The 24428-nt window shown below is 38.6% G+C and overlaps 1 protein-coding gene across 3 annotated transcripts; it reads right to left on the bottom strand.

Annotated features, from left to right (window-relative positions):
- Window positions 1-684: 684 nt before the first annotated feature.
- On the bottom strand, window positions 685-22891 carry LOC103942359 (truncated transcription factor CAULIFLOWER A). Of its 3 annotated transcripts, none has more exons than XM_048568664.1 (8): window positions 22660-22891; window positions 22256-22566; window positions 3225-3306; window positions 2746-2810; window positions 2577-2676; window positions 1973-2014; window positions 1333-1374; window positions 685-1213 (listed from the first exon to the last, which is right to left on the bottom strand). In XM_048568664.1, the coding sequence occupies exons 2-8, from the start codon at window positions 22438-22440 to the stop codon at window positions 1001-1003; spliced, it is 729 nt and encodes a 242-aa protein (XP_048424621.1). In that variant the 5' UTR covers window positions 22441-22566; window positions 22660-22891; the 3' UTR covers window positions 685-1000. The 3 variants fall into 3 exon arrangements, with proteins under 3 accessions (XP_048424621.1, XP_048424623.1, XP_048424622.1); XM_048568666.1 differs by having other exon boundaries at window positions 22256-22537; XM_048568665.1 differs by lacking the exon at window positions 22660-22891 and having other exon boundaries at window positions 22256-22641.
- Between the last annotated feature and the right edge of the window lie 1537 nt (window positions 22892-24428).

The following is a 24428-nucleotide window of genomic DNA, read 5'->3' as shown; positions in this document are numbered from 1 at the left end:
AATGTATTTATAAATCTATTAAAATTCCTCAAAATCTCAATGGAATAATCTAAGAACCCTCTTGACGAGAAGTAGATTCGCCGGTGAAATCTTTTGGAATGACCCAAAACAACAAAGTTTCCGTCCTTGGGATGAGCAGCTTCAAAGTCGGCGGCACCTGTTTCGGCATGGCAGGACCCTTTCTTGCCTACCTTGCAATCGATGCGGGAGGCCTTTCTTGCCTACCTTGCAATCGATGCAGGAGCCCTTGTTCTCCAATGGTGAAGAAATACAAGGCTTCACCGTCTTGTAAGGCGTCTCCATCAAAATCCTTCCAAATTTTCGACGGGTCTGCGGCTGCGGTTCCGTAAAGGTAGAGCCTTGGCACAAGTTGCTGACAAAGGACGGACAATGATTTCTCGAACACCGTGTTGCAGAGATAGTAGCCCAGGAGATCAGAATCCGTTGGAATTTATGTTGTGAATTTTAGTGTGAATCCGTTGCCAAGTTCACTAATTTTTACGCCTTGTAACCGTTTGATGAAATGCGGACATGAGAACGTAGATTTTGATGGTAGCTTGTGACTCCCTGGAAGAGCTTGATAGCTTCCAAATTCGATCTTCTGGATTCTTTTTTTCATACTGCAATATCCGGAATTTTCAAATTGTGGCCGCAAAATTTATATGGATGAGTAATTCATTCATGTGATGGTAATCTGCAAACGTTTAGATATTAACTGGCATGGTCTACCATGTAAACGGCTGTCAGCGTTCAAGTGATAAGTGTGTTTCTTACAGGAACTATAACTACTTCTCTTGTTTTTTGTTGCAAATACAAATTGAAAGTTACAGTGAACAACACTTCTGTCACTTGATAGTTATAAAAGGAATGACAGTACTGTGAAATCTCGGTGAATTGAGTCAGTTTTTGGATGATCGTGTTTTAATTAAGGACAATATTTGTTGTTTGAATGATCACCCTGCCCTGCATGTAGTATTTGTATCATATCCTGGGCTTGCAGTTAGTTGGTTTGGTCTGTGTCTGTGTCTGCGTTATGTTTTCTTTTTTCAGAAAGAAATAAATGAAGTTTGATCGTCGGAACATTGTCGTCGCTGCAGCAGCTGTTGGTGGTGGTGGTGGTGTTGTTATTAGCGGCGAAAGTGCTTTGCTGATCTGGCTCCTCGTCGGCAGCTCGGTCCTTGCCCTGCTGCTGCTTCAGCTTCAGTGCTGCAATCTATAAAATCAAAGCCATTAAGCCACTGTGAGTATTTTTTTTTTGCTTGCTTTTCTATCACAATTTCTACCTTCATTTTTTCAGTAACTAAACAAATATATAATTATATATTTATATACCTCATTTTCTAATCGAAGCTTGTCTTCTTTCAGCTGTTTTTCCTGTTCAGATTTAGAGCCATGCATAAGACACCAAATTCAAATCAAAACTGTCAAAATAACTCTACAAATATTTACAGCAACATATCAATTACACCAAATTAATAATCAGTAACACAGAATATATAGATATATTATATACATGGCACCAGAAATGTAGTGATCAGACAACTGAGAATATAAGAAAAGTATTAGTGAACAGATATAGTTGATCTTAATTTACCCTTTCACTCCCCTTCTCCGAAACCACAAAAAAATTGAAGCAACAAAAATGCGAGTCCCTGCACGAACCTTGAGTTGTAGGGAGGGCATATCCACAGTACACATAGACCGCTCATCAGGACATGCGTAACGTGGATATGCCCTCAGACAGATTGCAATTGGCAATAGAATAGAATTAGAACCCCTTCCAATCTCATGAGCTAGAATGCAAATACAAATCTGTACTAGTAATAGTATACCAAAACTGGGCGGTAAAACCCCCTTCAATCTCCACTTTAACAAAGCGTATATCCTGCTAATTAATGTGAACACTCTTCAAAACATAATACACTTTCTGTTCATAGTTGAAGTTTGATGATGTCAGAGAAAGAATGCATACCGTCTCGATAAGAGCTGTACAGGTTTCCATCATCAGCTGTGTCTGCATTATCAATAGTACTCAACTCAAGTGAGTTTTTACCTCCAATCTATTAAAATTCCTGTACTTCCAATACACGACGCAAATTATATGAACACTTCACTTATCTGTTACTATTGTGTGTTTATTTCAATGATAGTCGTGTGACTCGAAATTATCAAATATCAGTGAACTTCTACCGTGAAACACTGATGAAATTACAGTTTCATGGATGAATCATATTGTTCACTCAAAAACCTGATGAAACACTGATGAAATCACACTGATGTTGTTCACTCAAAACCTGAAGAAATACCTTGATATATATCACGGAAACAATACAACTTACCACTAACACAATTGTCCAGAAATTAATACTTTTCACAAGATTTACCAACTTCCAAAACTCAAGGACAAAAGCATTATTGATCTTCGACGCAATCCCAGCTAGAAAAAGAAACTACATTCCGACAATAGGTACTTCACTTAATTGAAAGAGCCATTGAAACCAGTCTAAGTGAAACCACACTGCTATATATTAGCTTCTTTTAATTAATTATGGTCTGAGTAGAAAGAGAGTTACAACCTTTCTTGATCTTGTTTGTCTTAAAACTGCATCCAATTCCTCCTCAAGCTGGGTAAGCTTTGGAATATCTAGATTTGCAATGTCTTGTGTTTCCAAATTACTGCAAACATATAATCAGATCCCAGTCACGTGGGTGAAATGTAATGAAGCTTCTGTACATGATACTTACCTTTGAATCATTTTCAGAGATTGGTTGGCGCCTGTGCGGAGACCACTCCCTTCGGAATTATTCTTCTGCACCCGAGATTAGCAGAATGTGAGAAGAGACGATACGGTAAATGATAAACCTCTATTCTTATCCAGAGAACATAAGCTCAAAGTATTGCTACTGGTGTTTGTCACTATTTTGACAATGATGCAAAACTTGAAGTCCTAACAAATACAGTAAATTGGTTGAACTGTTAGTTCAATAACTTCAATTTTATTTTCTCATGCTCTGTTATTTCAGTAACTTCTTTCATGATCAATCTAGTTGAGCATCACCCATGCCTAAATTGGTTTCTTATAAGCCAACAGCGTATATCAAGCTTACCGTTTCACCGAGCTCGATAACTCGGTGGATTAACATATAGGTGAATTCAATCTACAATTTAACATTTTACGAGTAATTTGAAGGTAATTTTGTGCAGAGTAAAACGTTTGACTAACCTTGTCAGTACCACCAGCATCCTTGGAAGCACCAATTTCCTCATCATTATGTATCTGGTAACGCTCGACAAGCTTTCCAAAACTGAAGTAATGAAGGTCGCAAGGAAAAAAAATACAAACCATAAGCAAGATTATTTTGTGCATTAATTAATATGAAAGAAATAAACCATCAATGATATACTTGTTGTAGAAGAAATAACATTTGTAAGAATATAAATCATCTGGAAAATAGATTAAATTGGAAATAGGAGGTAGGGGCTAGACCATTTTACACACTACGGCAAAACTTCCTTTTGCTATTTTCTATTGTAAAATGACTCAAAACACGGCTCCTCTCATGTGTCGATTAAGAGTATCTATTACGTGAAAAACGTACAGAGTAATAATTGGACTTAAGGGTAGCATACTCTAATACCATATTAGAATGTGAATATCCAATCTAAATCAATTGTCCATATCACAAAGAGATAAGACCAACACATGTCCATATTCCCTTCTAATTTAGCCATGTTCCAAATGTGTACAAAATTCTAACCTATGGGCCTCGACAGTTGTGTGTGTCCTTGTTAAGAGTATCTCACATTAGAGATAGAAGCTTGGCAAAAAGAGTTTTGGATCTTTTCGCAATTGCCAATTCTATTTTAGATGCTTACACTATAATATTGGCTAAGCACATGTTAAACACTTGTTCCTAAGTAAGTGGGAGTTGTGACATTTTGGAGTATTTTTTGCATTAAGTGCTTAAAAGAACTTGAAGTTTCCATGTAGTTCCAATTGTTTTGCATTGAACATTCATAATCTAACATGGTACGTATTCGAGCTAAAATTAATAGATATCCTTGAATGGAAACATAATAGAAAACAAAAGGGACCAAAATTGAACAAAATTGAAACTATAGGGGATAGAAGTAAAATTTTGTGCAAACTACATGCACTAAATGTAGTTTGTCCTCGAAAGGAATGGCAATTTGTTTCCCTTGTGGTTGGATGTTGACCCTCGATGAGTTGGGAGAATCTTTAAAGATCGATTTTGGCTCTATCCGATGATTGGAAAGAGGGGATTTGGATCCTCTCCCGAGCTAATGGAGAGGATCCTCCTGACCCATCATCGTGGACCGTTGGATTTTTATCCAACGGTTACAATTATTATAAATTTAAAGGGATCCCCTATTTATAACCGTTGAATAAAAATCCAACAGCCCACAATGATGGGTCAGGAAGATCCTCTCCATTAACTCAGGAGAGGATCCTAGTCCGGAAAGAGGAAGTGAGTTTCATGACAATATTATGTGTTTGTGTCTTTTCATGCACTTTTTTTTTTATTTTTTATGTTTTTTATGGGATGCTTTTTTTGTGTATTTGTTGTGGGCTTATGATCTTATCCAATACCTTATGCAAGTAAAAACTCCCGAGGGTTGGAAAGCCAATTGGAAGAGCATATGAAAAGGACAGTTTTTAACTATTCACTGTTCCATGCATATGGTCTATGGTCTAATATCTAACTGGATAGTCCTTTAAATGTAAGGCGCATATGGTTGTATATGAAAACGACATTTACAATTTTACTCTAAATGTAAGGAGCATATAGTCTAATAGCTTAGATGATAGTGTATTAGATTTTCACTTATGCGTAACGGGTTCAAAATTTTCATATTTACCAAATTATTATGAAGTTACGAACCCTCCTCCCTCTATTTAATAATAATAACAAAAGAAAACTCTGAATGTAAGGTGCATGCCACGACTACTTCGACAACCCTTCTAAACTTTGCAAGGGCTTAGAAGGAGTTTGGCTATTCTTCCACTTTTCTTATTTACATTAGACCACTTTGGCTCGCGTGTGAAGCTAAGGGTCACACATACTCCACGATACCTAATATGTGTTGTCAAGGACCACACGTGCTCCACTCACCTAGTATGTGTTGCACACATGCTTGGCTTGAGTGTAGCCACTGTAATGGGGTGTGTGACGTTGTGAAGAATTATCTGGCATAGGGATATGTAAAACCCTTGTCGTCTGGCAAGGATTTATAAGGAGTTGAGTTACTCCCCCTACATCTAAACAAGTTGGCCACGTATAAATCTAACAGTCTTCATACTTAACATCACTAATAACATTGTCTACGTATTAAGTTTGAAAACTCGCCAACACCAAATGGACGAGGGTACGAGGAGTTGAGTTATTCCTGTATCAGTAGTTTGTTTTGGACTAGTCTTTCACGTTCTGGTTTGGTTTCGGAATGCAAACGCTAAGTTTCTCCTTTGAAAAGAAATGTTAAGACACTCGAATCTCGGTCGGTTTTGTTTTACTCGAAGCCAGATGGCAAACAATGAGGTTGTGACAACCTAGGACTCTTAACAGAGTCAGTGGATTATCATGCATACACATATTTTATTAGAATACATGCAAAACTTATCTACGTATTTATTGCATTCATTCTATGAAGTACTTACTTTTGACCATCTTAACGTTCCCTAATATGAGTAACAGCTAATTAATTTCACATTTATAACCAGATCATATGTAATAAAACGATTTTTTTTTTCAAATTATAACATAATTTTTTTTATAAAAAATGAATTATTAGATGATTTAACAATGTCCCTAGATTTTGATCTTGATCCTCTCTTTCCTATATTTAGATATTTATAATGCTACATAAGATTTTATTGACGTTTATAAATATATGTACCTTGGCCGCCCTTCATAGAATAGACTACATCTTTCTTCTTTCTGCAGTAAGAGTTCAAGATTTATATTCTTGTAATTAACATGGTCATTAGCCATAGAGTGAGGATATATATACAAATATACTACTAATTAGTATTTTATTTTTTAGTTTTAAGTTCAAGATGGTTAACAAACCATGCAAATCGAACGAATAGAATCTTATTAACCCTAAAACGATATCAGATACATATATGCTCAAGAGTAGACTTTGGCTACTCTGATCGATGATCCTTTCGCCAACTCACGTCATGCAGCCAAACAAACTTCATCGATCTCAGACATGCTCACGACATGCATGCATAGCAATTTAGACGTTAATCTTTAACTATTACCATACGACTCCTTAATTATGCAGGGAAACTTATCATCTCAACATATCGTGCTATACTATTTTTCAGTGAATTCTTGAAGGAATTCTATCGTGTGATGGAAACACCACTTGACATGTTGATGTGGTGTTACAGATTCACTCACCAATTCACCCGCATTACATGTGTACAACTATTAAAACATGAGTGTGTACCATAATCTCAACATACAATAGCAGGTGTCACACACAACTTCTATCAGTCAAATGGTAATTATATTGATTAGTCACTATTTTAGTTGCTTATAAGAGCTAGTATTACTTCCTTCTCGACAATTTGCATTCCATATCTCTTTGTTCACAAATTAGATGTGATAAGATAATTTACGAATGGTTGAGGTATGTGATAAGCTAGTCGATGGCAAGATGAGGTATGTGATTGTTTCTCAAGTTACGGTGCAATCTTTTATTGTACTACTGAATTCAATAATCAATGAATATGAATCAAACATTATTCAGATAAGAACTTGATCAATATAATTCAATGTTTGCATCTTATGTTGCCAAATGGTTTGGTAATGCATTTCACATAATTAAATATATATCGAACATAAGTTGAGTTATTGTTGTTGTCATTTGGCTCGTCAAACTACCAAGGTCAAATAAGTTTAGGTTTCCAATTAGTGTTGGGAAAGGAGAAAAGGAATGTGCACAGGTTATTTCCCATAAGAAATGGAAAATAGGTTTTCTTTGTAATTCCAATCAGTTCAGGATTAGGACATAGTTAGTTTTCCTCTAAATTCTATATTTGTAAGAAATGTAACCATTCGTCTATGTAGTATAAATAGGTTTGTTGAGGGTTGTTTATTCACATGAGTAAACGAGTAGCAGAAAGAATACAAGGGTGTAGAGAGCCAAGGGTGGCAGAGAGATCTAAAGCTTACTATAAGAGTTTTCAATAAGTTCTTATAACCGAGTTGTTATTCTCCATAGTGCAGGAGAAATCACACGAGTAGGAAAAAGTTTGCTGAACCTCTCCAAATTCGTTGTGTTTGTGTGTGGCATGTTTACTTTATTGTTCATACATCGCATAACACCATCTTATAAGCTTCCATAACACTGGAGACTATAGATAAACAAGATCAACTAAGAGAGATAAAAATCAACAAATAGTATCTATAGCTAAGGTTGTAGTGTTTTGAGATGGCAGGTGACAAGGCAAGCTCAAGTCATAACTTCACGCTATGGCAGAGGAAAATGAAGAATGTCCTGATTCAAAAAGATTTGCAAGACACGATTCTCAGAATAAAGAATGAGCCACAAGGAACCATAGATGCGCAGTGGAATTGATACAACCCAAGCTCTGCATCCCACTCAATGTACAATAACTGAGTATTTCTTATTACCATCAACAAATCAACAACCTTCCTTATACAATCTTTCCTAATATAGCACTAGGTAGCTTAACCTCTAAGCCACCGACTCCTAACCGTCTAACAACTTAACAGATATTGCTGACTCAACCATACTATCCTAGACAATACTGCCACATCATCAACTCAACATGATGAGTCATCTCTAAGCCCCAGTATCCTATCAATACCCCTCTCTCAAAACAAGGCTTGTATCACAAGACTTCTACTACAAAAACACAAAAATTACCCAACCAATTCATAAACAGCATTACAAACACAGCAAAAACAAGATTACAGATGAACCACCACTGGAAACTTGGATTTTAAGTCGGTAAAATTCTCCCAAGTCGCATCTTCTGGAGGATGATTTTGCCATTGAACTAGCACCTCGATTGTAGCTGAATTTCCCTTCTTGACGAATTTCCTTTCCAAAATCCTTACTGGCACTTCTTGGAGCATCCCATCATTAACGAGTAAGGGTAATTGAATAGTAGGCTGCACAGTAGATCCCAAATGTTTCTTAAGGCAAGAAACATGAAAAACTGGATGCAAGATGTCTCGGGCAACTTGAGCTTGTATGCCACAGTACCACTATTGGCTAACACTTCAAAAGGGCCATAGAATTTAGGTTGTAGCTTATGAAATTGGTGGGTAGCTAAGGACAAATGTTGATAAAGGACTAATCTTAGGTAAACCATATCTCCCACCTAAAAAGCTCTCTCAACTATGTGCTTATTGGCTTTGGACAAACATTCTATTCTGAGCAGCTGCCAGATTAGCTTTTAAGAAATAAAGTATTATGTTTCTCTCAAGCAAGCTCCTGTTAACCATCTCCAATTTTGTAGTACCAGCTTTACATACTGGAACCTCAGGGGGTGACTGCCCATAAACTGCGTCATAAGGACTTATTTTTGTGGCTGAATGATGGGTAGTGTTGTAACTCCATTCTGCCCATGCCAACCAAGTTGCCCATTTCTTAGGTTGTAGAGTGCAAAAGCACCTAAGATATGTTTCTAAGCATCGATTAACCACTTCAGTTTGACCATCAGTTTGTGGATGATAGCCCGAACTAAAACACAGAGAAGACCCTTGTGAAGCAAAGAATGCCTTCCAAAACCTACTCATGAAAACTAAGATCCCTATCACACACAATTGAAGCTGGCATTCCATAGAGTTTGAAGATGTTTTCCACAAATAATTGTGCCACAGAAGTAGCAGTATATGGATAAAAAAGTGGAAGGAAGTGAGCATACTTTGAAAGCCTATCCACCACCACCCGAATAATAGTTTTTCCTTTGCATTGTGGTAGCCCAATGATGAAGTCCATAGAAATATCAGTCCATATCCTAGTAGGAATGGGTAATGGTTGCAATAAGCCTGCTAGAGCAAGAGTCATACTTTTGCTTTTGACAAACTTAACAATTTGCTACCATTTCCTTGATGTCTTTCTTCATGCCATTCCAATGAAAGGTTCTAGATATCCTCTTATAAGTTTTTAGAAACCCAACATGACCTGTAATAGGGTTGCAATGATGCTCCTCGAAAACTTTGCATTTCCAAGAACTTGCAAAACTTAACACAATTCAATCTTTGTACCTTAAGAACCCATTTTCCACCTTATACCTCAAAGTACTAAGCATTGTAGAAACAGAAGGATATAAAACTTCTTGAATCTTGTTTTTAATCCAAGTATCTTGCTCACTATCTCGTCTCAGATCATCTAACCAACTCAAATAAGGATAGGAAATAGCAAACAAGAACATACTAGAACTCTGAGAGTGTTCATCAATGGGAATTCTGGACAGTGCATCAGCCACTTGGTTATCACAACCCTGTTTATATTGAATTTCATAATCAAACCCCAACAATTTGGAGACCCACCTTTGCTGAAATGGGGTATTTGCTCTATTTTGGAGGAAGAACTTAAGGCTCTGATGACCTGTTTTGATGATAAAGTGTCTGCCAACTAAATATGACTGCCACTTCTTAATGGCATGAAGAATCGCCATCATTTCCCTTTCATATGCTGACAAAGATTGATTCCTCACACTAAGAGCTTTTGTGACATCTCACATCACCTAGGGGAGTGATCTTTAAATGTATATTCTCATCCCTACCTAGCACGAGGCCTTTTGGGAACTCATTGGCTTCAGGTTCCGTTGGAACTCCGAAGTTAAGCGAAGAGGGGGCTAGAGCACTCCCATGATGGGTGACCCACTAGGAAGTTGATCGTGAGTTCCCAAAAACAAAACCGTGAGGGAATGGTAAGCCCAAAGCAGACAATATCATGCTACGGTGGTGGAGCGAGCCCGGGAAGTGGTTCCGCCCCGGGCCAGGATGTGACAATTTGGTATCAGAGCCTAACCCTGGCCGTGGTGTGCCGATGAGGACGTCGGGCCCCTAAGGGGGTGGATTGTGACATCCCACATCACCCAGAGGAGTGATCCTTAAATGTATATTCCCATCCCTACCTAGCACAAGGCCTTTTGGGAGCTCATTGGCTTCGGGTTCCGTTGGAACTCCAAAGTTAAGCGAGAAGGGGGCTAGAGCACTCCCATGATGGGTGACCCACTGGGAAGTTGCTCGTGAGTTCCCAAAAACAAAACCGTGAGGGAATGGTAAGCTCAAAGCGAACAATATCGTGTTACGGTGGTGGAGCGGACCCGGGAAGTGGTTCCGCCCCGGGCCAGGATGTGACAGTTTTACTAGTAAATGCAATCCCAAAACCTGATGCATCGGTTTCAATGATAAATGGTTGGGAAAATTTAGGAAGGGCTAAAACCTGAGGAGACAAATAGCTCATTTAAGTTCATTGAATATAGTGGTAGCAGCCTCAGACCAATGCAAGTTGTCTTTCTTTATGAGCACTGTCAATGGAACTATTGTTCTCCCAAACCCTGGAATGAACTTGCGATAGTAACCGGTGAGTCCAAGGAAAACTCTTAAGTGTTTTAATGGAAGTGGGGACTGGCCAGTTAGTAATGGCTTCCAATTTAGAGGGGTCAGCTGCTACACCTTCTTGAGAGACAACATGTCCCAAATATTCCACAGTAGTCTGACCAAATGCACACTTAGACTTCTTAACAAATAGCGTATTAGGGGTGATAAAGACAATCATAATCCTACAATAGATTCTGTAACTCCACAAATTGTACAGCAGTTAAGACATTTGGTTGTTGAACAATTCCCTCAAACTGTAACTGAAAAGAAAAGCTCATACCGAAGACTTGCTACAATAGCTTCTCCATTTGATAGATGGAGACATCCTGAATAAACTCAGTAGGTGTTTTAGGACTAGAGAGGCAATAAGTTCTATTTCCTTTTCGAAACTTCATATACAGTTTGTCGAAGTACCAAAGAACTAGGCTGGGTGTTCTCAACCACTGCAGCTCCAAAACAATACCACATCCCCAAAGTGGCATAGCATATAAATCAGTAACACACTGATAATCTTGTATCTTCAAAGATGCAGCCCCTAAAGATCCCATAGTATTCACTTTTCCCCCATCAGAAATTTTAACCCCTAATCTTTTAACCAAAGACAAGTCAATGAAATTATGTGAACTATCCGAATCAATGAGAATAAACATAGAACAACTCTTAATGCTACCAACCACCTTCATGGTTTTAATAGATTTAGGAGCTGGAGTACCAAAAAGCGCACATTATGTGATTTCAGGTTCCAGATTGTCATTCTTAGAATTTTCATCATCACTAAAGGGTTGCACATCAATAAGCAAGAGTTGTTTCTTCTCACAAGAATGTCCCCTAACATGCTTTTCTTTACCGTGAAAGCATAAGCCATGTTTTCTGCAATATTCTACTTCCTCTGGCGTTAATCTTCTAACATTTTCAATTCTTGGTTTGTTATCACCCATAGTCACATTAGCAACATTCTGGAAAGGAGTACGAAATGATGAATTACCATAAGAATGCGAGAAAGGCTTGATCTTTAAATCTGACAATTTGCATCTAGCTGTTAAGCATAAGTTGTAGCTTCAAGAACATTTCTTGGCTTCAAAATCTTCACATCATGCCGCAATTCAGATTTGAGACCCCCAATGAAGCAAGATTTCAGAAGAGAAGGATTGATGTCTAATGTTCGATTGGCTAACCTTTTGAATTCCAAAATATAATCTCGCAATGAACCTGTTTGCCGTAATTTCACCAAACTTTCAACCGAATCCTCGAACTCAGATGGCCCAAATTATTGACAAAGAGCCCTTATGAATTCCTCCCATTTGGGAAAATTCACCTAATAGTTCGCCCATTGAAACCACTGAAGGGGTTCACCATCGAAATGGAAGGAAGCCATCTTCACTTTCTTGAAGTCTTCAATATTGAAGAAATCGAAATAGTGCTCCGTTTTAAAGATCCACGCCAATGGTTCATTCCTGTCGCCGAATCGAGGAAAATCCATCTTAAAAAATGGAGGCCTTGGATTCGAAGAGTTGGCAATTGAATCGAAGTGAAAAAAATTACGACCCGGATTGGGATTCATCATTTCTTGAAGAATCGGATCAGAATGGGTGTCTTCTGACGATTCACCGATACAACCACTACCCTTTGTGGATCAAGATTACAACTGTTGAAGAATCAACTTGTGGGTTGCACGATATTATTCTCTGGATTCTCTTAATTCATTTCTGGATTCCTTGAATTCGTTCTGGAAATCAACGAACAAAGATTCGAGCTTCGATACACGAGTATCCATGGTTCTTCTGGAAGCAAGGCGAGTCATACACGAGGAAGGATCAAGCAGGATCAAAAGTACTGGCTGATACCAATGATACAACCTAAGCTCTGCATCTCACTCAATGTACAGTAACTGAGTATTTCTTATTACCATCAACAAATTAACAACCTTATACAATCTTTCCTAATATAGCACTAGGTAGCTTAACCTCTAAGCCACCGACTCCTAACTGTCTAACAACTTAATAGATATTGCTAACTCAACCATACTATCCTAAACAATACTGCCACATCATCAACTCAACATACTAAGTCATCACTAAGCCCTAGTATCCTATCAAAAGGAACCATAGATGCACAGTGGAATAAGTTAGACATAAGGGTGAATAGCATTATCAAGCTACATCTTGTTGACAATGTGATAGGTCGATGAGGATATAAGCGCTAAAGAAACATGGGAGAAACTAGAGAAATTTTACAAAGGGTAAGACTTTATCCAATAAACTTTTCTTGAGGATGGTTAGTCTACTTCATGAAGGAGAAATCTAAGGCTTTCGCCAAGTTTAAGGAGTGGAAAGCAGAAGTAAAAAAATCAAAGGAGTAGGAAGACGAGATATCTAAGAAGTGACAATGGGGTAGAACGTAGAGACAAGTTCTTATAGTTTTGCAAGGAAGAAGGCATCACAAGACACTTTACGGTGAAGAAAACTAATCAACAAAATCGAGCTGCATAGATGATGAATATAACTCTCGTTGAAAAAGAGAAGCATGTGGGTTTATGTAGATTGCCTGACATGTTTTGGGCAGAAACGACTAACCATGCTTGCTATTTGTTTAATTGATCACTCTCAAGGGTTCTTGATTTTAAGTGAGCAAAAGACGTATTGGTAAACATGTTGATTATCCAAATTAACAGTTTTTTGTTGTAGCGCATATGCTCATGTTCCAAGCAAGGAAAAGACAAAACTCAAACAGAAATTACTCAAATGCATATTCATCAATTTTGAGAAATGAGAGAAAGCTACCAATTATGGAATCTTATCAACAAAAAGAAGGTTTTAAGTAGGGATGTCATATTCGACAAAAAGACTTATCGCTAAATAAATTCAAAGTAGGAGAAGAAGATTAATGTTGTAAAAGGAGCAACCGAGTTTCCTATAGCCATTTAGGTCATGAAGAAAAATCCAACACAAGTAGAGCACGGGCAACCAATGCATGACACTGGGGTTATAATGAAGTAGAGCAACAACAGTCACCAATTCAGGCTTTAGGTGGAGCTATCACCATTGTGAAACCAAGATTCTCAGGTTCCTCAATCACCTATGCAACAGTTTCAGAGCTACATGGCATTGGACAAACCAAAGCGAAATTGCAAGTAACCTGACAGATATGGATATAATTAGTAGCAAAGGAGTATTCGCAAAAGGAAGGAGTTGATTATGACAAGATACTCTCTAATGGTTGAGCATCCTTCTATAACAAGTCAGTTTTCCATAGCAACCGAGTGGGATATGGGGATAGAGTAGAACGACATTGAAACTACATTTCTCTATGGTGATTTGGATGAAGTCATATATATGGCACAACCATAAGCTTTTGTCGAAACAAGAAAAGAAAATATGGTTTCTCAATTGAAGAATTCACTTTATGGGCTAAAGCAATTTTCAAGGCAGTCGTACAAGTGTTTCGACTCATACATGCTGAAAATTAATTTTAGAAGATGCTTATAACTACGTTTACAACCATGTGTTCGAGCTGTTAGTTTTTTGGCTCGTCAATTTGTGTCCTTTTCTGTTTAGGATTGTTTTAGGGAAAAGGGTGCACCAATTCTTCTCCTAAAAGGGCTAGGAAAGAATCTTTGTTTCCTTATTTCAATTTAGATTAGAAACCTAGAAGTCTATTTGGAATTGGAAAGGAAGTCTAATTTCCTATTCCACTTAGAATAGGAATTATAATCTGTAAAGGACATGTAAGCCAACCCTATATCTATAAATAGGGTGCGGCAAGGCTGATTTTCAGCAGAGAGAAAACAGCCAAACAGCAGAGAGGTTTGAGATTAGTTCTAGGGTTTGCATAAGTTCTGTAATCTCTATTATTAATCAAAGAAGCGGTGATTTCTCTACCTAGGGAAATCACAACTGGACGTAGGCATAAGTTCTGCCGAACCAGTATAATTCTTGTGTGTTTCTAAGTTTTTTATATTTGCTAGTTTAGTCTATTGCCGTTGGTTACATCAAAGAACAAGGTCCAGTGTGCGGGTTTATTCAACAATTGGTATCAAGAGCTAGGATCAAGGTGTTCTACGATGTTAAAAGGGAAGATGAATGCGGATCAAGGACCTGCGTTAAAACCCTTTGACGGCAAGGATGACTTCACGGACTGGCAAAGGATGATGAAGAACGTACTGATACAGCAGGATTTGGATGATGCACTTGATGGTAAAAAGCCGGAAAGCATGACAGAAGCAGCATGGAATAAGGTTCTCAAGAAGGCCAAGAGTTCCATCGAGATCCATCTCACAAGATCAGTTCGGTCACACATCACCGAAAAGATGTCTGCCCAGGAAGCGTGGGAAAAATTGGAGAATGTTTATATGGGCAAAACCGTGTCCAATAAACTTTTTCTAAAGGATGAACTATTCGGGCTTCGACTAGAAGAAGGAGGTGATATTGAAGATCACGTATGCAGGTTCCAGAATTGCATAGCTAATCTTCAGAAAGTCGAAGAAACTTACAAAGATGATGATATGGCTATCATCCTGCTAAGGTCTCTACCTTCGTCTTTCAAGCACTTTCGAACAACTCTAATGTTTGGAAAAGAGTCCTTGAAGCTTGAAGACGTAATTCAAGCTCTTCAGTCATATGCTAAACTAGATGATATAATTGAAAGCTCTCAAGGCCTTTATGCCAAAGGCAAGGAGAGGGGGCGGGAAAAGACAAGGGAAGAGAAAACTGGCAACAGAGGTAGGTCAAAATCCAAGAAGAAAAAGGAAAAGAAGGAAGGTTGCTTCGAATGTGGTTCAGCCGATCATTGGAAGAGGAACTGCAAGATTTGGAAAGAAAAGACAGCCAAGATGGAAGGAAGCTCAGGTTCCGCTAGTGCAGTCACCGAACATGAGAGTGACGGGGAACTTCTTTCGGTAACATTGGGCTCCAAGGCTTTCAATTGGATTTTGGATACTGGATGCACGTTTCATATGTGTGCAGTAAAAGAATGGTTCGATACTTACAAAGAAGTCAGCAGCGGGGAAGTCTTAATGGGGGATGATTCTTCATGTCCTGTAAGAGGAATCGGCACTGTTCGAATCAGAATGTTCGATGGGATGATACGAGCTTTGGGGAACGTCAGGTATGTCCCTAGACTAAGAAAGAATTTGATTTCCTTGGGTACTTTAGATGAGGCCGGTTATGGGTACAAGTCTAAAAAAGGAAGACTCAGGGTAACCAAAGGATCGCTAGTGGTAATGCGGGGTGACCTACAACCCAATAAGTTGTATAAGTTAATTGGGACCACTATAGTCGGGGGAGCAGCTGCTTCTGTAAATCAAAGTATAGAAGACAAGACTGAACTATGGCATCATAAGCTCGGGCACATAAGCCAGAAGGGATTGCAAGAATTACACAAGCAAGGCCTGTTGGAAGGCGTGTCAGCTTGCAAACTGGACTTTTGTGAATACTGTGTTCTTGGGAAGCAAAGAAAGGTATCATTCGCAAGTAGCAGTGCAGATAGCCGAAGTAAGGAGCAACTCAGCAATATTCACTCAGATGTCTGGGGTCCTGCTCCAACTAAATCAAATGGTGGAGCCAGGTATTTTGTTACTTTCATGGATGATTTTTCTAGGAAGGTTTGGATTTATTTCATGAAGCAGAAATCCGAGGTTTTTGCAAAGTTCAAGGAATGGAAAACAGAAACCGAGAATCAAACTGGAAGAAAGATCAAGTATCTGAGAAGTGACAATGGAGGTGAATATACAAGTAAGGAGTTCACCGATTACTGCAAGCAGGAAGGCATCATAAGGCACTTCACAGTAAAGAAGAATCCCCAACAAAATGGAGCTGCTGAGAGGATGAACCGAACTCTCATGGAGAGAGAAAGGTGCATGCGATTTCATGCAGGATTGCCTGATAGTTTTTGGGCAGAGGCTGTTAATCATGCAAGTTATTTGATTAACAAATCACCATCTACAGTTCTCGGTTTTAAGAGTGCAGAAGAGGTATGGTCTGAGAAGCCGGTGGATTATTCCAAGCTCAGGGTGTTCGGCTGTAGTGCGTATGCACATATTCCAAGTGATGAAAGGTCCAAGCTCAAACCGAAGTCTATACATTGCATATTCCTAGGTTTTGAGAAAGGAGTGAAGGGTTTCAAGCTTTGGGATTTCAACAACCGGAAAAAGGTTGTCAGTCGAGATGTTGTCTTTGATGAGACAACCATGCCTCTGAATAAAGTCGAGAGCAGTAGGGAGAAGAGGGATGATGCTGGAATTGAAGCAACAAAGATTCCGTTAATCAGTTCAGATGAAGAAGAAGCTCAGGTGGAGCAAATTGAGCAAGAGGCCGAATCTGATGGTTTTGAGGAAGAAGGAGAGCATCAGCATCATTCACCAGTTAGGAATCAGGTGGAGCAAGAAACAGGACAGATTGAAAGTACTCCAATCCGCCAGATATCCCAAAGGAGTCAAACTCCACCCAACAATCCACCTGCATTCCAAAGATGCATAGCACTGGACAAACCTAAGCGGAACAAGAAGAAACTTGACAGGTTTGGGTTTGACCAAAACGAAGTTAATTATGCTCTTAACATTAGTCAAGGAGATCCGACTACTTATCGAGAAGCTATAGCAAGTGGTGAGCGAGATAGTTGGATAAGTGCTATGACAGAGGAAATGGAGTCTCTTTACAAGAACTCTGTTTGGGAGTTGGTTCCTAAACCCAAAGACAGAAAGCTAGTTGGATGCAAGTGGGTATTTAGGAAAAAGGAAGGACTACATGAACAAGATGCCGTGAGATTCAAAGCAAGGCTCGTGGCTAAGGGGTACTCACAAAAGGAAGGGGTGGATTATGATGAGATCTTTTCACCTGTAGTCAAGCATACTTCTATCCGATTGCTTTTAGCAATGGCAGCTCAGCATGACATGAAGATTGAGCAGATGGATGTGAAGACAGCGTTTCTTCATGGGGATTTAGAGGAGACGATATTCATGGCTCAACCAGAAGGGTTTGTTGAATATGGGAAAGAAAACCTAGTATGTCAGCTAAGGAAGTCCCTGTATGGCCTCAAACAGTCTCCAAGACAGTGGTACAAGAGGTTTGATTCATTCATGCTGAAAATTAATTTTAGAAGGTGTTTGTATGACTGTTGTGTGTACTATCATGTGTTCCAAGATGGGATGATCATATTGCTATTGCTATATGTGGATGACATGTTAATTGCTTGTCAAGACAAGTCTAGAATTCAAGACTTGAAAAGGATGTTGAGCGAGGAGTTCGACATGAAGGATCTAGGTGCCGCACAGAAGATCCTTGGCATGGAAATTCAGAGAGATAGGACCGCTGGAAGGATTTGGATATCACAAGCCAAGTATATTCAGAAGGTTCTTGAGAAGTTCAACATGCAAGAAGCAAAGGTAGTCTCGACTCCTTTGGCAGCTCACTTCAGGTTAAGTGGACAACAGTGTCCTACGTCCGAGGAAGAGCAACAAGAAATGAAGAAGGTGCCTTATGCTAATGCCGTGGGCTGCCTCATGTATGCAATGGTATGCACACGTCCTGACATAGCTCAAGCAATCAGTGTCATTTCCAGATACATGGCAAATCCAGGAAAGCAACATTGGGATGTAGTCAAGTGGATTTTGCGTTATTTGAAGGGTTCTTGGCGACAAAGGATTATGTTTGAGAAGCAAAAGGAAAATGCAGGGGTGCTAGGATATGTGGATGCCGATTATGCAGGGGACTTGGACAAGAGAAGGTCAACTTCTGGTTATGTGTTTACATGCGCAGGAGGACCAATCAGTTGGAGGGCACTACTGCAACCAATTACAGCTTTATCGACCACAGAGGCAGAGTATATTGCATTGGCCGAAGCTGGAAAGGAAGCAATTTGGCTTAGTGGCTTGGTAAGTCAAATGGGAATCACTCAAGATTGTGTGAAGCTTAAGTGTGATAGTCAAAGTGCCATTCACTTGGCAAAGAATCAGGTTTTTTCTGGAAGATCAAAGCACATTGAAGCAAGGTATCACAGAATCAGAGATTGGGTGGAGTCTAAGGAAATTTGGATTGAAAAGGTTCATACGGATGACAATGCCGCAGATTTCCTTACAAAGATAGTGTCGGCCAAGAAGTTCAAGCATTGTTTGAACTTGATCAATCTCGTTGATTGATTAAAGTGGAGCACCTCCTCACCTGAGGTGCAATGAGGCAAGAAGGAGGTTGCCAAGGTGAAGACTCTTGAAGTTTTCCAGAGTTACTTCAAGAAGGTTCAAAGATACTCTGAGGTGCAAACGATCAAGACTTGGTTTGACTCACCAAGGTGGAGATTGTTAGTTTTTTGGCTCGTCAATTTGTGTCCTTTTCTGTTTAGGATTGTTTTAGGGAAAAGGGTGCACCAATTCTTCTCCTAAAAGGGCTAGGAAAGAATCTTTGTTTCCTTATTTCAATTTAGATTAGAAACCTAGAAGTCTATTTGGAATTGGAAAGGAAGTCTAATTTCCTATTCCACTTAGAATAGGAATTATAATCTGTAAAGGACATGTAAGCCAACCCTATATCTATAAATAGGGTGCGGCAAGGCTGATTTTCAGCAGAGAGAAAACAGCCAAACAGCAGAGAGGTTTGAGATTAGTTCTAGGGTTTGCATAAGTTCTGTAATCTCTATTATTAATCAAAGAAGCGGTGATTTCTCTACCTAGGGAAATCACAACTGGACGTAGGCATAAGTTCTGCCGAACCAGTATAATTCTTGTGTGTTTCTAAGTTTTCTATATTTGCTAGTTTAGTCTATTGCCGTTGGTTACATCAAAGAACAAGGTCCAGTGTGCGGGTTTATTCAACACGAGCATGGTATGATTATACTACTGTTACTTTATGGAGATGACATGTTGATTGCTTGTGAAGATACATCTAGAATTCAAGAGTTAAAGAAGCAATTGAGTAAGGAATTCGACACAAAAGATCTTTGGAATGCAAATTGGGAGGGACAGAGAAGCGGGTAAGATATGGCTACCATAGGCAAAATATATTCAGAAAATATTGGAGCGTAAGTCCGTGTTTACTCCATTGGTAGCTCACCATCAGTTGAGCACATGACAATGGTTTGCAAAGACCTGACCTAGCTTAAGCACAAGGTGGCGTTTCAAAGTATATGGCAAACACAGGAAAGGAGCATTGGTCTACGGTTCAATAGTTTCTTCGTTACTTGAAAGGTACAAAGAGTCTAGGAATCTTGTTTGAAAACAAGAAGAAAAGAATGTGTGTCGGGTATGTAGATGCACAACGCATGATACTTAGACAAAAGAAGGTCCACTACAAGTTATGTTTTCCCTTGTGGCGGATGACTGATCAGTTGAAGAGCTACTCTATAGGCAATTACAACATTATCTACTACTGAATCGGACTATATTGCGCTAGTAGAAGTTAGAAAGAAAGCAGTTTGGCTTAACTGTTTAACAAGAGAGTTCGGAATTGCTCAAAGTTCCACGGTGATTAGATGTGACAATTAAAAGTGTTTCAAGCGAAATTGAAACATATTGAAGCTCGTTGTGATCGGATTAGGGACTGGGTAGACTCGAAGGAATTTACAATCGAGAAGGTTCATGCAACTGAGAACATTTCAAATTATTTGACTAACCGGTTACAGCATAGAATTTCAAGTATTGCTTGAACTCGCTCAATCTAACAGCATGCTAAGGGTTGGGTGGAGCACCTTCTCACTTGAGGTGCGTTAAGGCAAGAAGAATTTTGCCAAGGTGAAAGTTCTTGAAGTTTTCCATAGTTGCTTCAGGAGTTCGAAGGTACTCTGGGGTGCAACAATCATTTCTTGGTTTTGACTCACCAAGGTGGGAATTGTGTGATTTGGCTAGTAACCAAGGCCAAATAGGCTTAGGTTTCCACTTGGCGTTAGGAAAAGAGAAAATGAATGTGCACATGTTATTTCCCGTAAAATTGGGAAATAAGTTTTTCGTTGTAATCCCAATTAGTTTAGGATTAGGAAATAAGTTAGTTTTTCCTATTATAAAAGAATTTAGGAATTTTATACTTGTAAGGCACATAATCATGGTCTATGTACTATAAACAGGCTTGTTGGGGGTTATTTATCCACACAAACAACAGAGAGAATATAATGGTAGAGATCAAGAGTGAGAGAGATCTAAAGCAAGGTTTTGGGCGTTTAGCATAAGAGTTTTCAATAAGTTTCTTGTAACTGAGTTGTCTTTTTTCAGTACAAGTGATTTCTCAAGAGAGGTCACACGAGCAGGCAAAGTTTGCCGAACATTGCTAAATTATGTGTGTTTGAGTGTGGTGCGTTTGCTTTATTGTTCAACGTTTTGCATAGCATCATGTCATAAGTTTGCATAACATGGGAGAATATATATCGATAACAAGATCGACTAAGGGAGATTAATATCAACAATTGTGATGATTTAAAATAGTTTCAAAATATAAAACCCAAATTGATCGATATTTTTGGTTCAATGAGAAAAACTTACATGAATTGAAAATCCTAAAATGTCGATATCTTCAACAATACGACGTTATGTGAAAAACTTAAAATGCGTGACATCATATTATTAACTATATTATTAATCTAGAACAAAACAATAGTGTTCCTAGAGCGTAAGCAAGTTTTTCTCATATTGGAAGCATCTATACTTGCATATATCCTCCTAAGTTGGGGAAAAGAGCATCCACTTTTTACACATAGAATATTAACAATAAAGACGAAGAAAAAGGAATAATATTAGGCTGTTAGCTAATATATATATATATATATATATATATTACGCACCGTCACTGTCTTATTAAGTACATATACAGTACTCATATAACAACTCGGTACTCCCTCATAGCCTTTGAAGAGACAGATGCTCTCTAAGTATGGGAAAAAAGATCCTCTCCCGTTCCTTCCTCCTAATTTATCAAATCAAGAAATTTGTGCCGTTAGAATTTGATACAATGACTACAAATAAGGATCTCCTAATTTGATGGATTAGGAGGAATAGATCGGAGAGGATCCCTTTTCCTAATTAAGGACGCTACTGGAACAGTATACCGACAAGCAAAACATATTATACAGGGGGCAGTTTCTGCCAACCCAAATTTTAATTAGTATTTTAATTACTATTGATGATGATTACGCTTCAATCCCAATACAATTAATTTAGCTACCTCTAAAAGGTGTTCATTCGTTACTTCTCAACGGTGGACGATGGACGCAGCAGTGGCTCCAATTAATCTATTGTATGTTTTACACACACCATGAGCTAACAAAAATAATAATAACATTCGTGAAAGCTATGTCAGTGGGAAATTTAGTCCAATTGCGAGCGTTGAAAAGTGTTATGGGTAGGAGAAGTCTGGAAATTCAGAAGTCGAAACCCCGAAGGGACAACGAATATCGAGAGCTAAAGATATTCATGGGAACGATATTGATATCAACGAGAAAGATAGGACATAAATACATCCACAGAAAATAAATTAAATAAAATTAATGGATCCATTGCTTGGTAAATTTTTAAATTACAAGACGGTAGATAGCAGCCTACAACTGCAAACAGATATACAGATACATACAACATACAGAAGGAAGAAAAAAATAAATAAAAAACAAAAAGTAACACAGTAGGGACTAGTAAGGCGGTGGAAGGAAGAAGAAATTAAGGGGGGCGTACCTCTCGCCGCTACAGAACTCGTAAAGCCTCCCCTTAGGTGAGAAGATGACGAGGCCGACTTCCACCCCGCAGAGCACGGACAACTCACGTGCCTTCTTCATCAGCCCGGTTCTCCGCTTGGAAAACGTCACTTGCCGCCTGATCTTGTCGTCGATTCGCTTCAGCTGCACCTTCCCTCGCCCCATCACTTGCTGCTCTCGCTTGATCTTAATTTCTCTCTCTCTCTCTCTCTCTCCTCTCTCTCTCTTGTTTCTCTCTCTAGTTTCCCTCTCTAGTTTCCGCCTGCGAAAGGTAAAACCCTAACCATAACCCTACAAAAAGCAGCACCAGCGAATGCGAAAGAAAACCAAAGAAAAGAAACAAACAAACAAACAAAAATGAAAAAGGAAAGAGGGGTTTTTCACCTTTTTACCAAATTTCATGCCTCCGTCTGCCGAATTTCGGCTGGATCTCTGGCCGCCACGTGTGCCTTCCTCCCGAGGTTAATCAGATATTTTAACAGCTCGGTTGATGACCGTCATCACTGAGCCTAATTTCGAAAACATGGAAAATGGGACCGACCCCGCAGTCTTCTCCTCTATCCATTTGCTTGTTGAACTCGGGTGAGTCCGCCCGTTTCAACTCAGTTAAGATATTTTGAATGAGGACGGTACTCGATGGAAAGAGAGAGATATAGTGGGAGAAGCAGAGGATAAATACTCTCAAAAATAAATAGGATTGGACCGTTTTTGTTTATTGGTGAAAATAAGAAATGTACCAGGAACCAAAGAGGAAAGTTTTGCTTTTGGTGCACACGTCAGCAAGGGAACTGGCAGGTGCTAGTTGAGTGAGGAAGCCAGCAGAGGAAATACGATAATTTTCAGCGACTTTTAGGAACAAAACAAAGGTATTCTATTAAACCCTCGATTTTGGTTTTAGTAGTATGCGATACAACGTTCACTCTTAGACCATCTTCAATCATTGGCCTATATCTTATTTTTTTTCTTTCTATTCCCCCCTAAATCTAGTCTAACCAAGCTTAAAATTGGACCTAAAACAAAGACAAATTTAGCCCATAATTAGTGAGGCTGGTCCACCATATATGTATATTTTATTTGAATCCAACGGTTAAGATCTCATTTGATGAAATTCAACGATATAAAACAAAATTTTAACGGTCTAAATTTAAATCTAATGGCTAAAGTAATTAAAAAAAATTGTGTTTCATACTTTTTCATAGTGATTACCAAGTTTCATAGTGTCTGTTAGTGATTTTTCAGTATTTCTTAGAATCTAAATATTTTTAGGTAAAAATATTCATAAAATTAAATTATGATAGTCTACATAATTTTTTTTTTCTTTTAAAAAAAGTTACTTTAAGAAAAAAAAAATATTAGCCTAAATTCATTCTTTAATAATATGGAGCTAAAATTTTAGGCCTGAAAAGTTGGAGCAAAAAAGTTGTTTCTGGGTTAAAATCTAAATTTTCTGGACTAAAAATTTTAGGTTTTAGGCAAAGATTTGGAGATGATCTTATGGGTTTGTTGACCTATTCAAAATATTCTAAAGTTTATAAAAATATACTCGACACCCCCCGACCTAAATCGAGGCATGCTAGCCGTCACGTGAGGATGAGGTAGCCATATGCCCATGCAGAAGTGACAGTGATATGAAAATGTGAGTAAATAAAAATCAAACTAGCTATCTTACACTAGATAAGTATAAAAGTGCGAGTGAAGGTATTTAAAGTGTAGATGACACACCACGACCGAGATCAGGGCATGCTGGCCATCACGTGAGAGTGACTGTAACCATGTGCACAGTGCAGAAGTTAAGAATAATAATAAAAGTACGAATAAGTAAAAACCAAGCTATACACTTAGTAGATAACATACATGCGCAAGCGTAAGTGTGATAAATAATATTCCGAGCACAAAAGACCTAATGCAGTCCAGGGGAACAAACATTAACAAAACACACCCAGAGGTGGTCCTACACTGGTGATAATCTGTCAGATATGCCGGGAATCCCTCAAGAGCCACCAAAAGAGCAATTCAAACTAGAACCTAGAGGGGCGCAAAATAGAAAGTGTGAGTAGGCAAAAACAAAGCTTTTCAAAACCATTTCATTAACAAAGTTCTAACCCCTCGCCGTAAAACTTGTATAGTTTCCTAGAAAATAGAATATATACACA

Source organism: the organism of the source record quoted next, unplaced genomic scaffold (assembly GCF_019419815.1).
Source record: "Pyrus x bretschneideri cultivar Hongxiangsu unplaced genomic scaffold, Pyrus_bretschneideri_v1 Contig49, whole genome shotgun sequence".
In the NCBI taxonomy this organism is placed as follows: domain Eukaryota; kingdom Viridiplantae; phylum Streptophyta; class Magnoliopsida; order Rosales; family Rosaceae; genus Pyrus; species Pyrus x bretschneideri.
The sequence above is the reverse complement of the archived record's forward strand: the minus strand, read 5'-3'. Positions and strand labels throughout refer to the sequence as shown.

What these genes read in the sequence shown, in the direction of transcription:
- LOC103942359 (XM_048568664.1), bottom strand. Translation starts at nt 22,440, where the DNA reads ATGGGGCGAGGGAAGGTGCAGCTGAAGCGAATCGACGACAAGATCAGG. An exon ending in ATGCTGGTGGTACTGACAAG is followed by an intron (nt 2,811 to 3,224) that starts GTTAGTCAAACG and finishes TCTCGGGTGCAG; the next exon opens with AAGAATAATTCCGAAGGGAG. An exon ending in GTACAGCTCTTATCGAGACG is followed by an intron (nt 1,375 to 1,972) that starts GTATGCATTCTT and finishes AAATCTGAACAG; the next exon opens with GAAAAACAGCTGAAAGAAGA.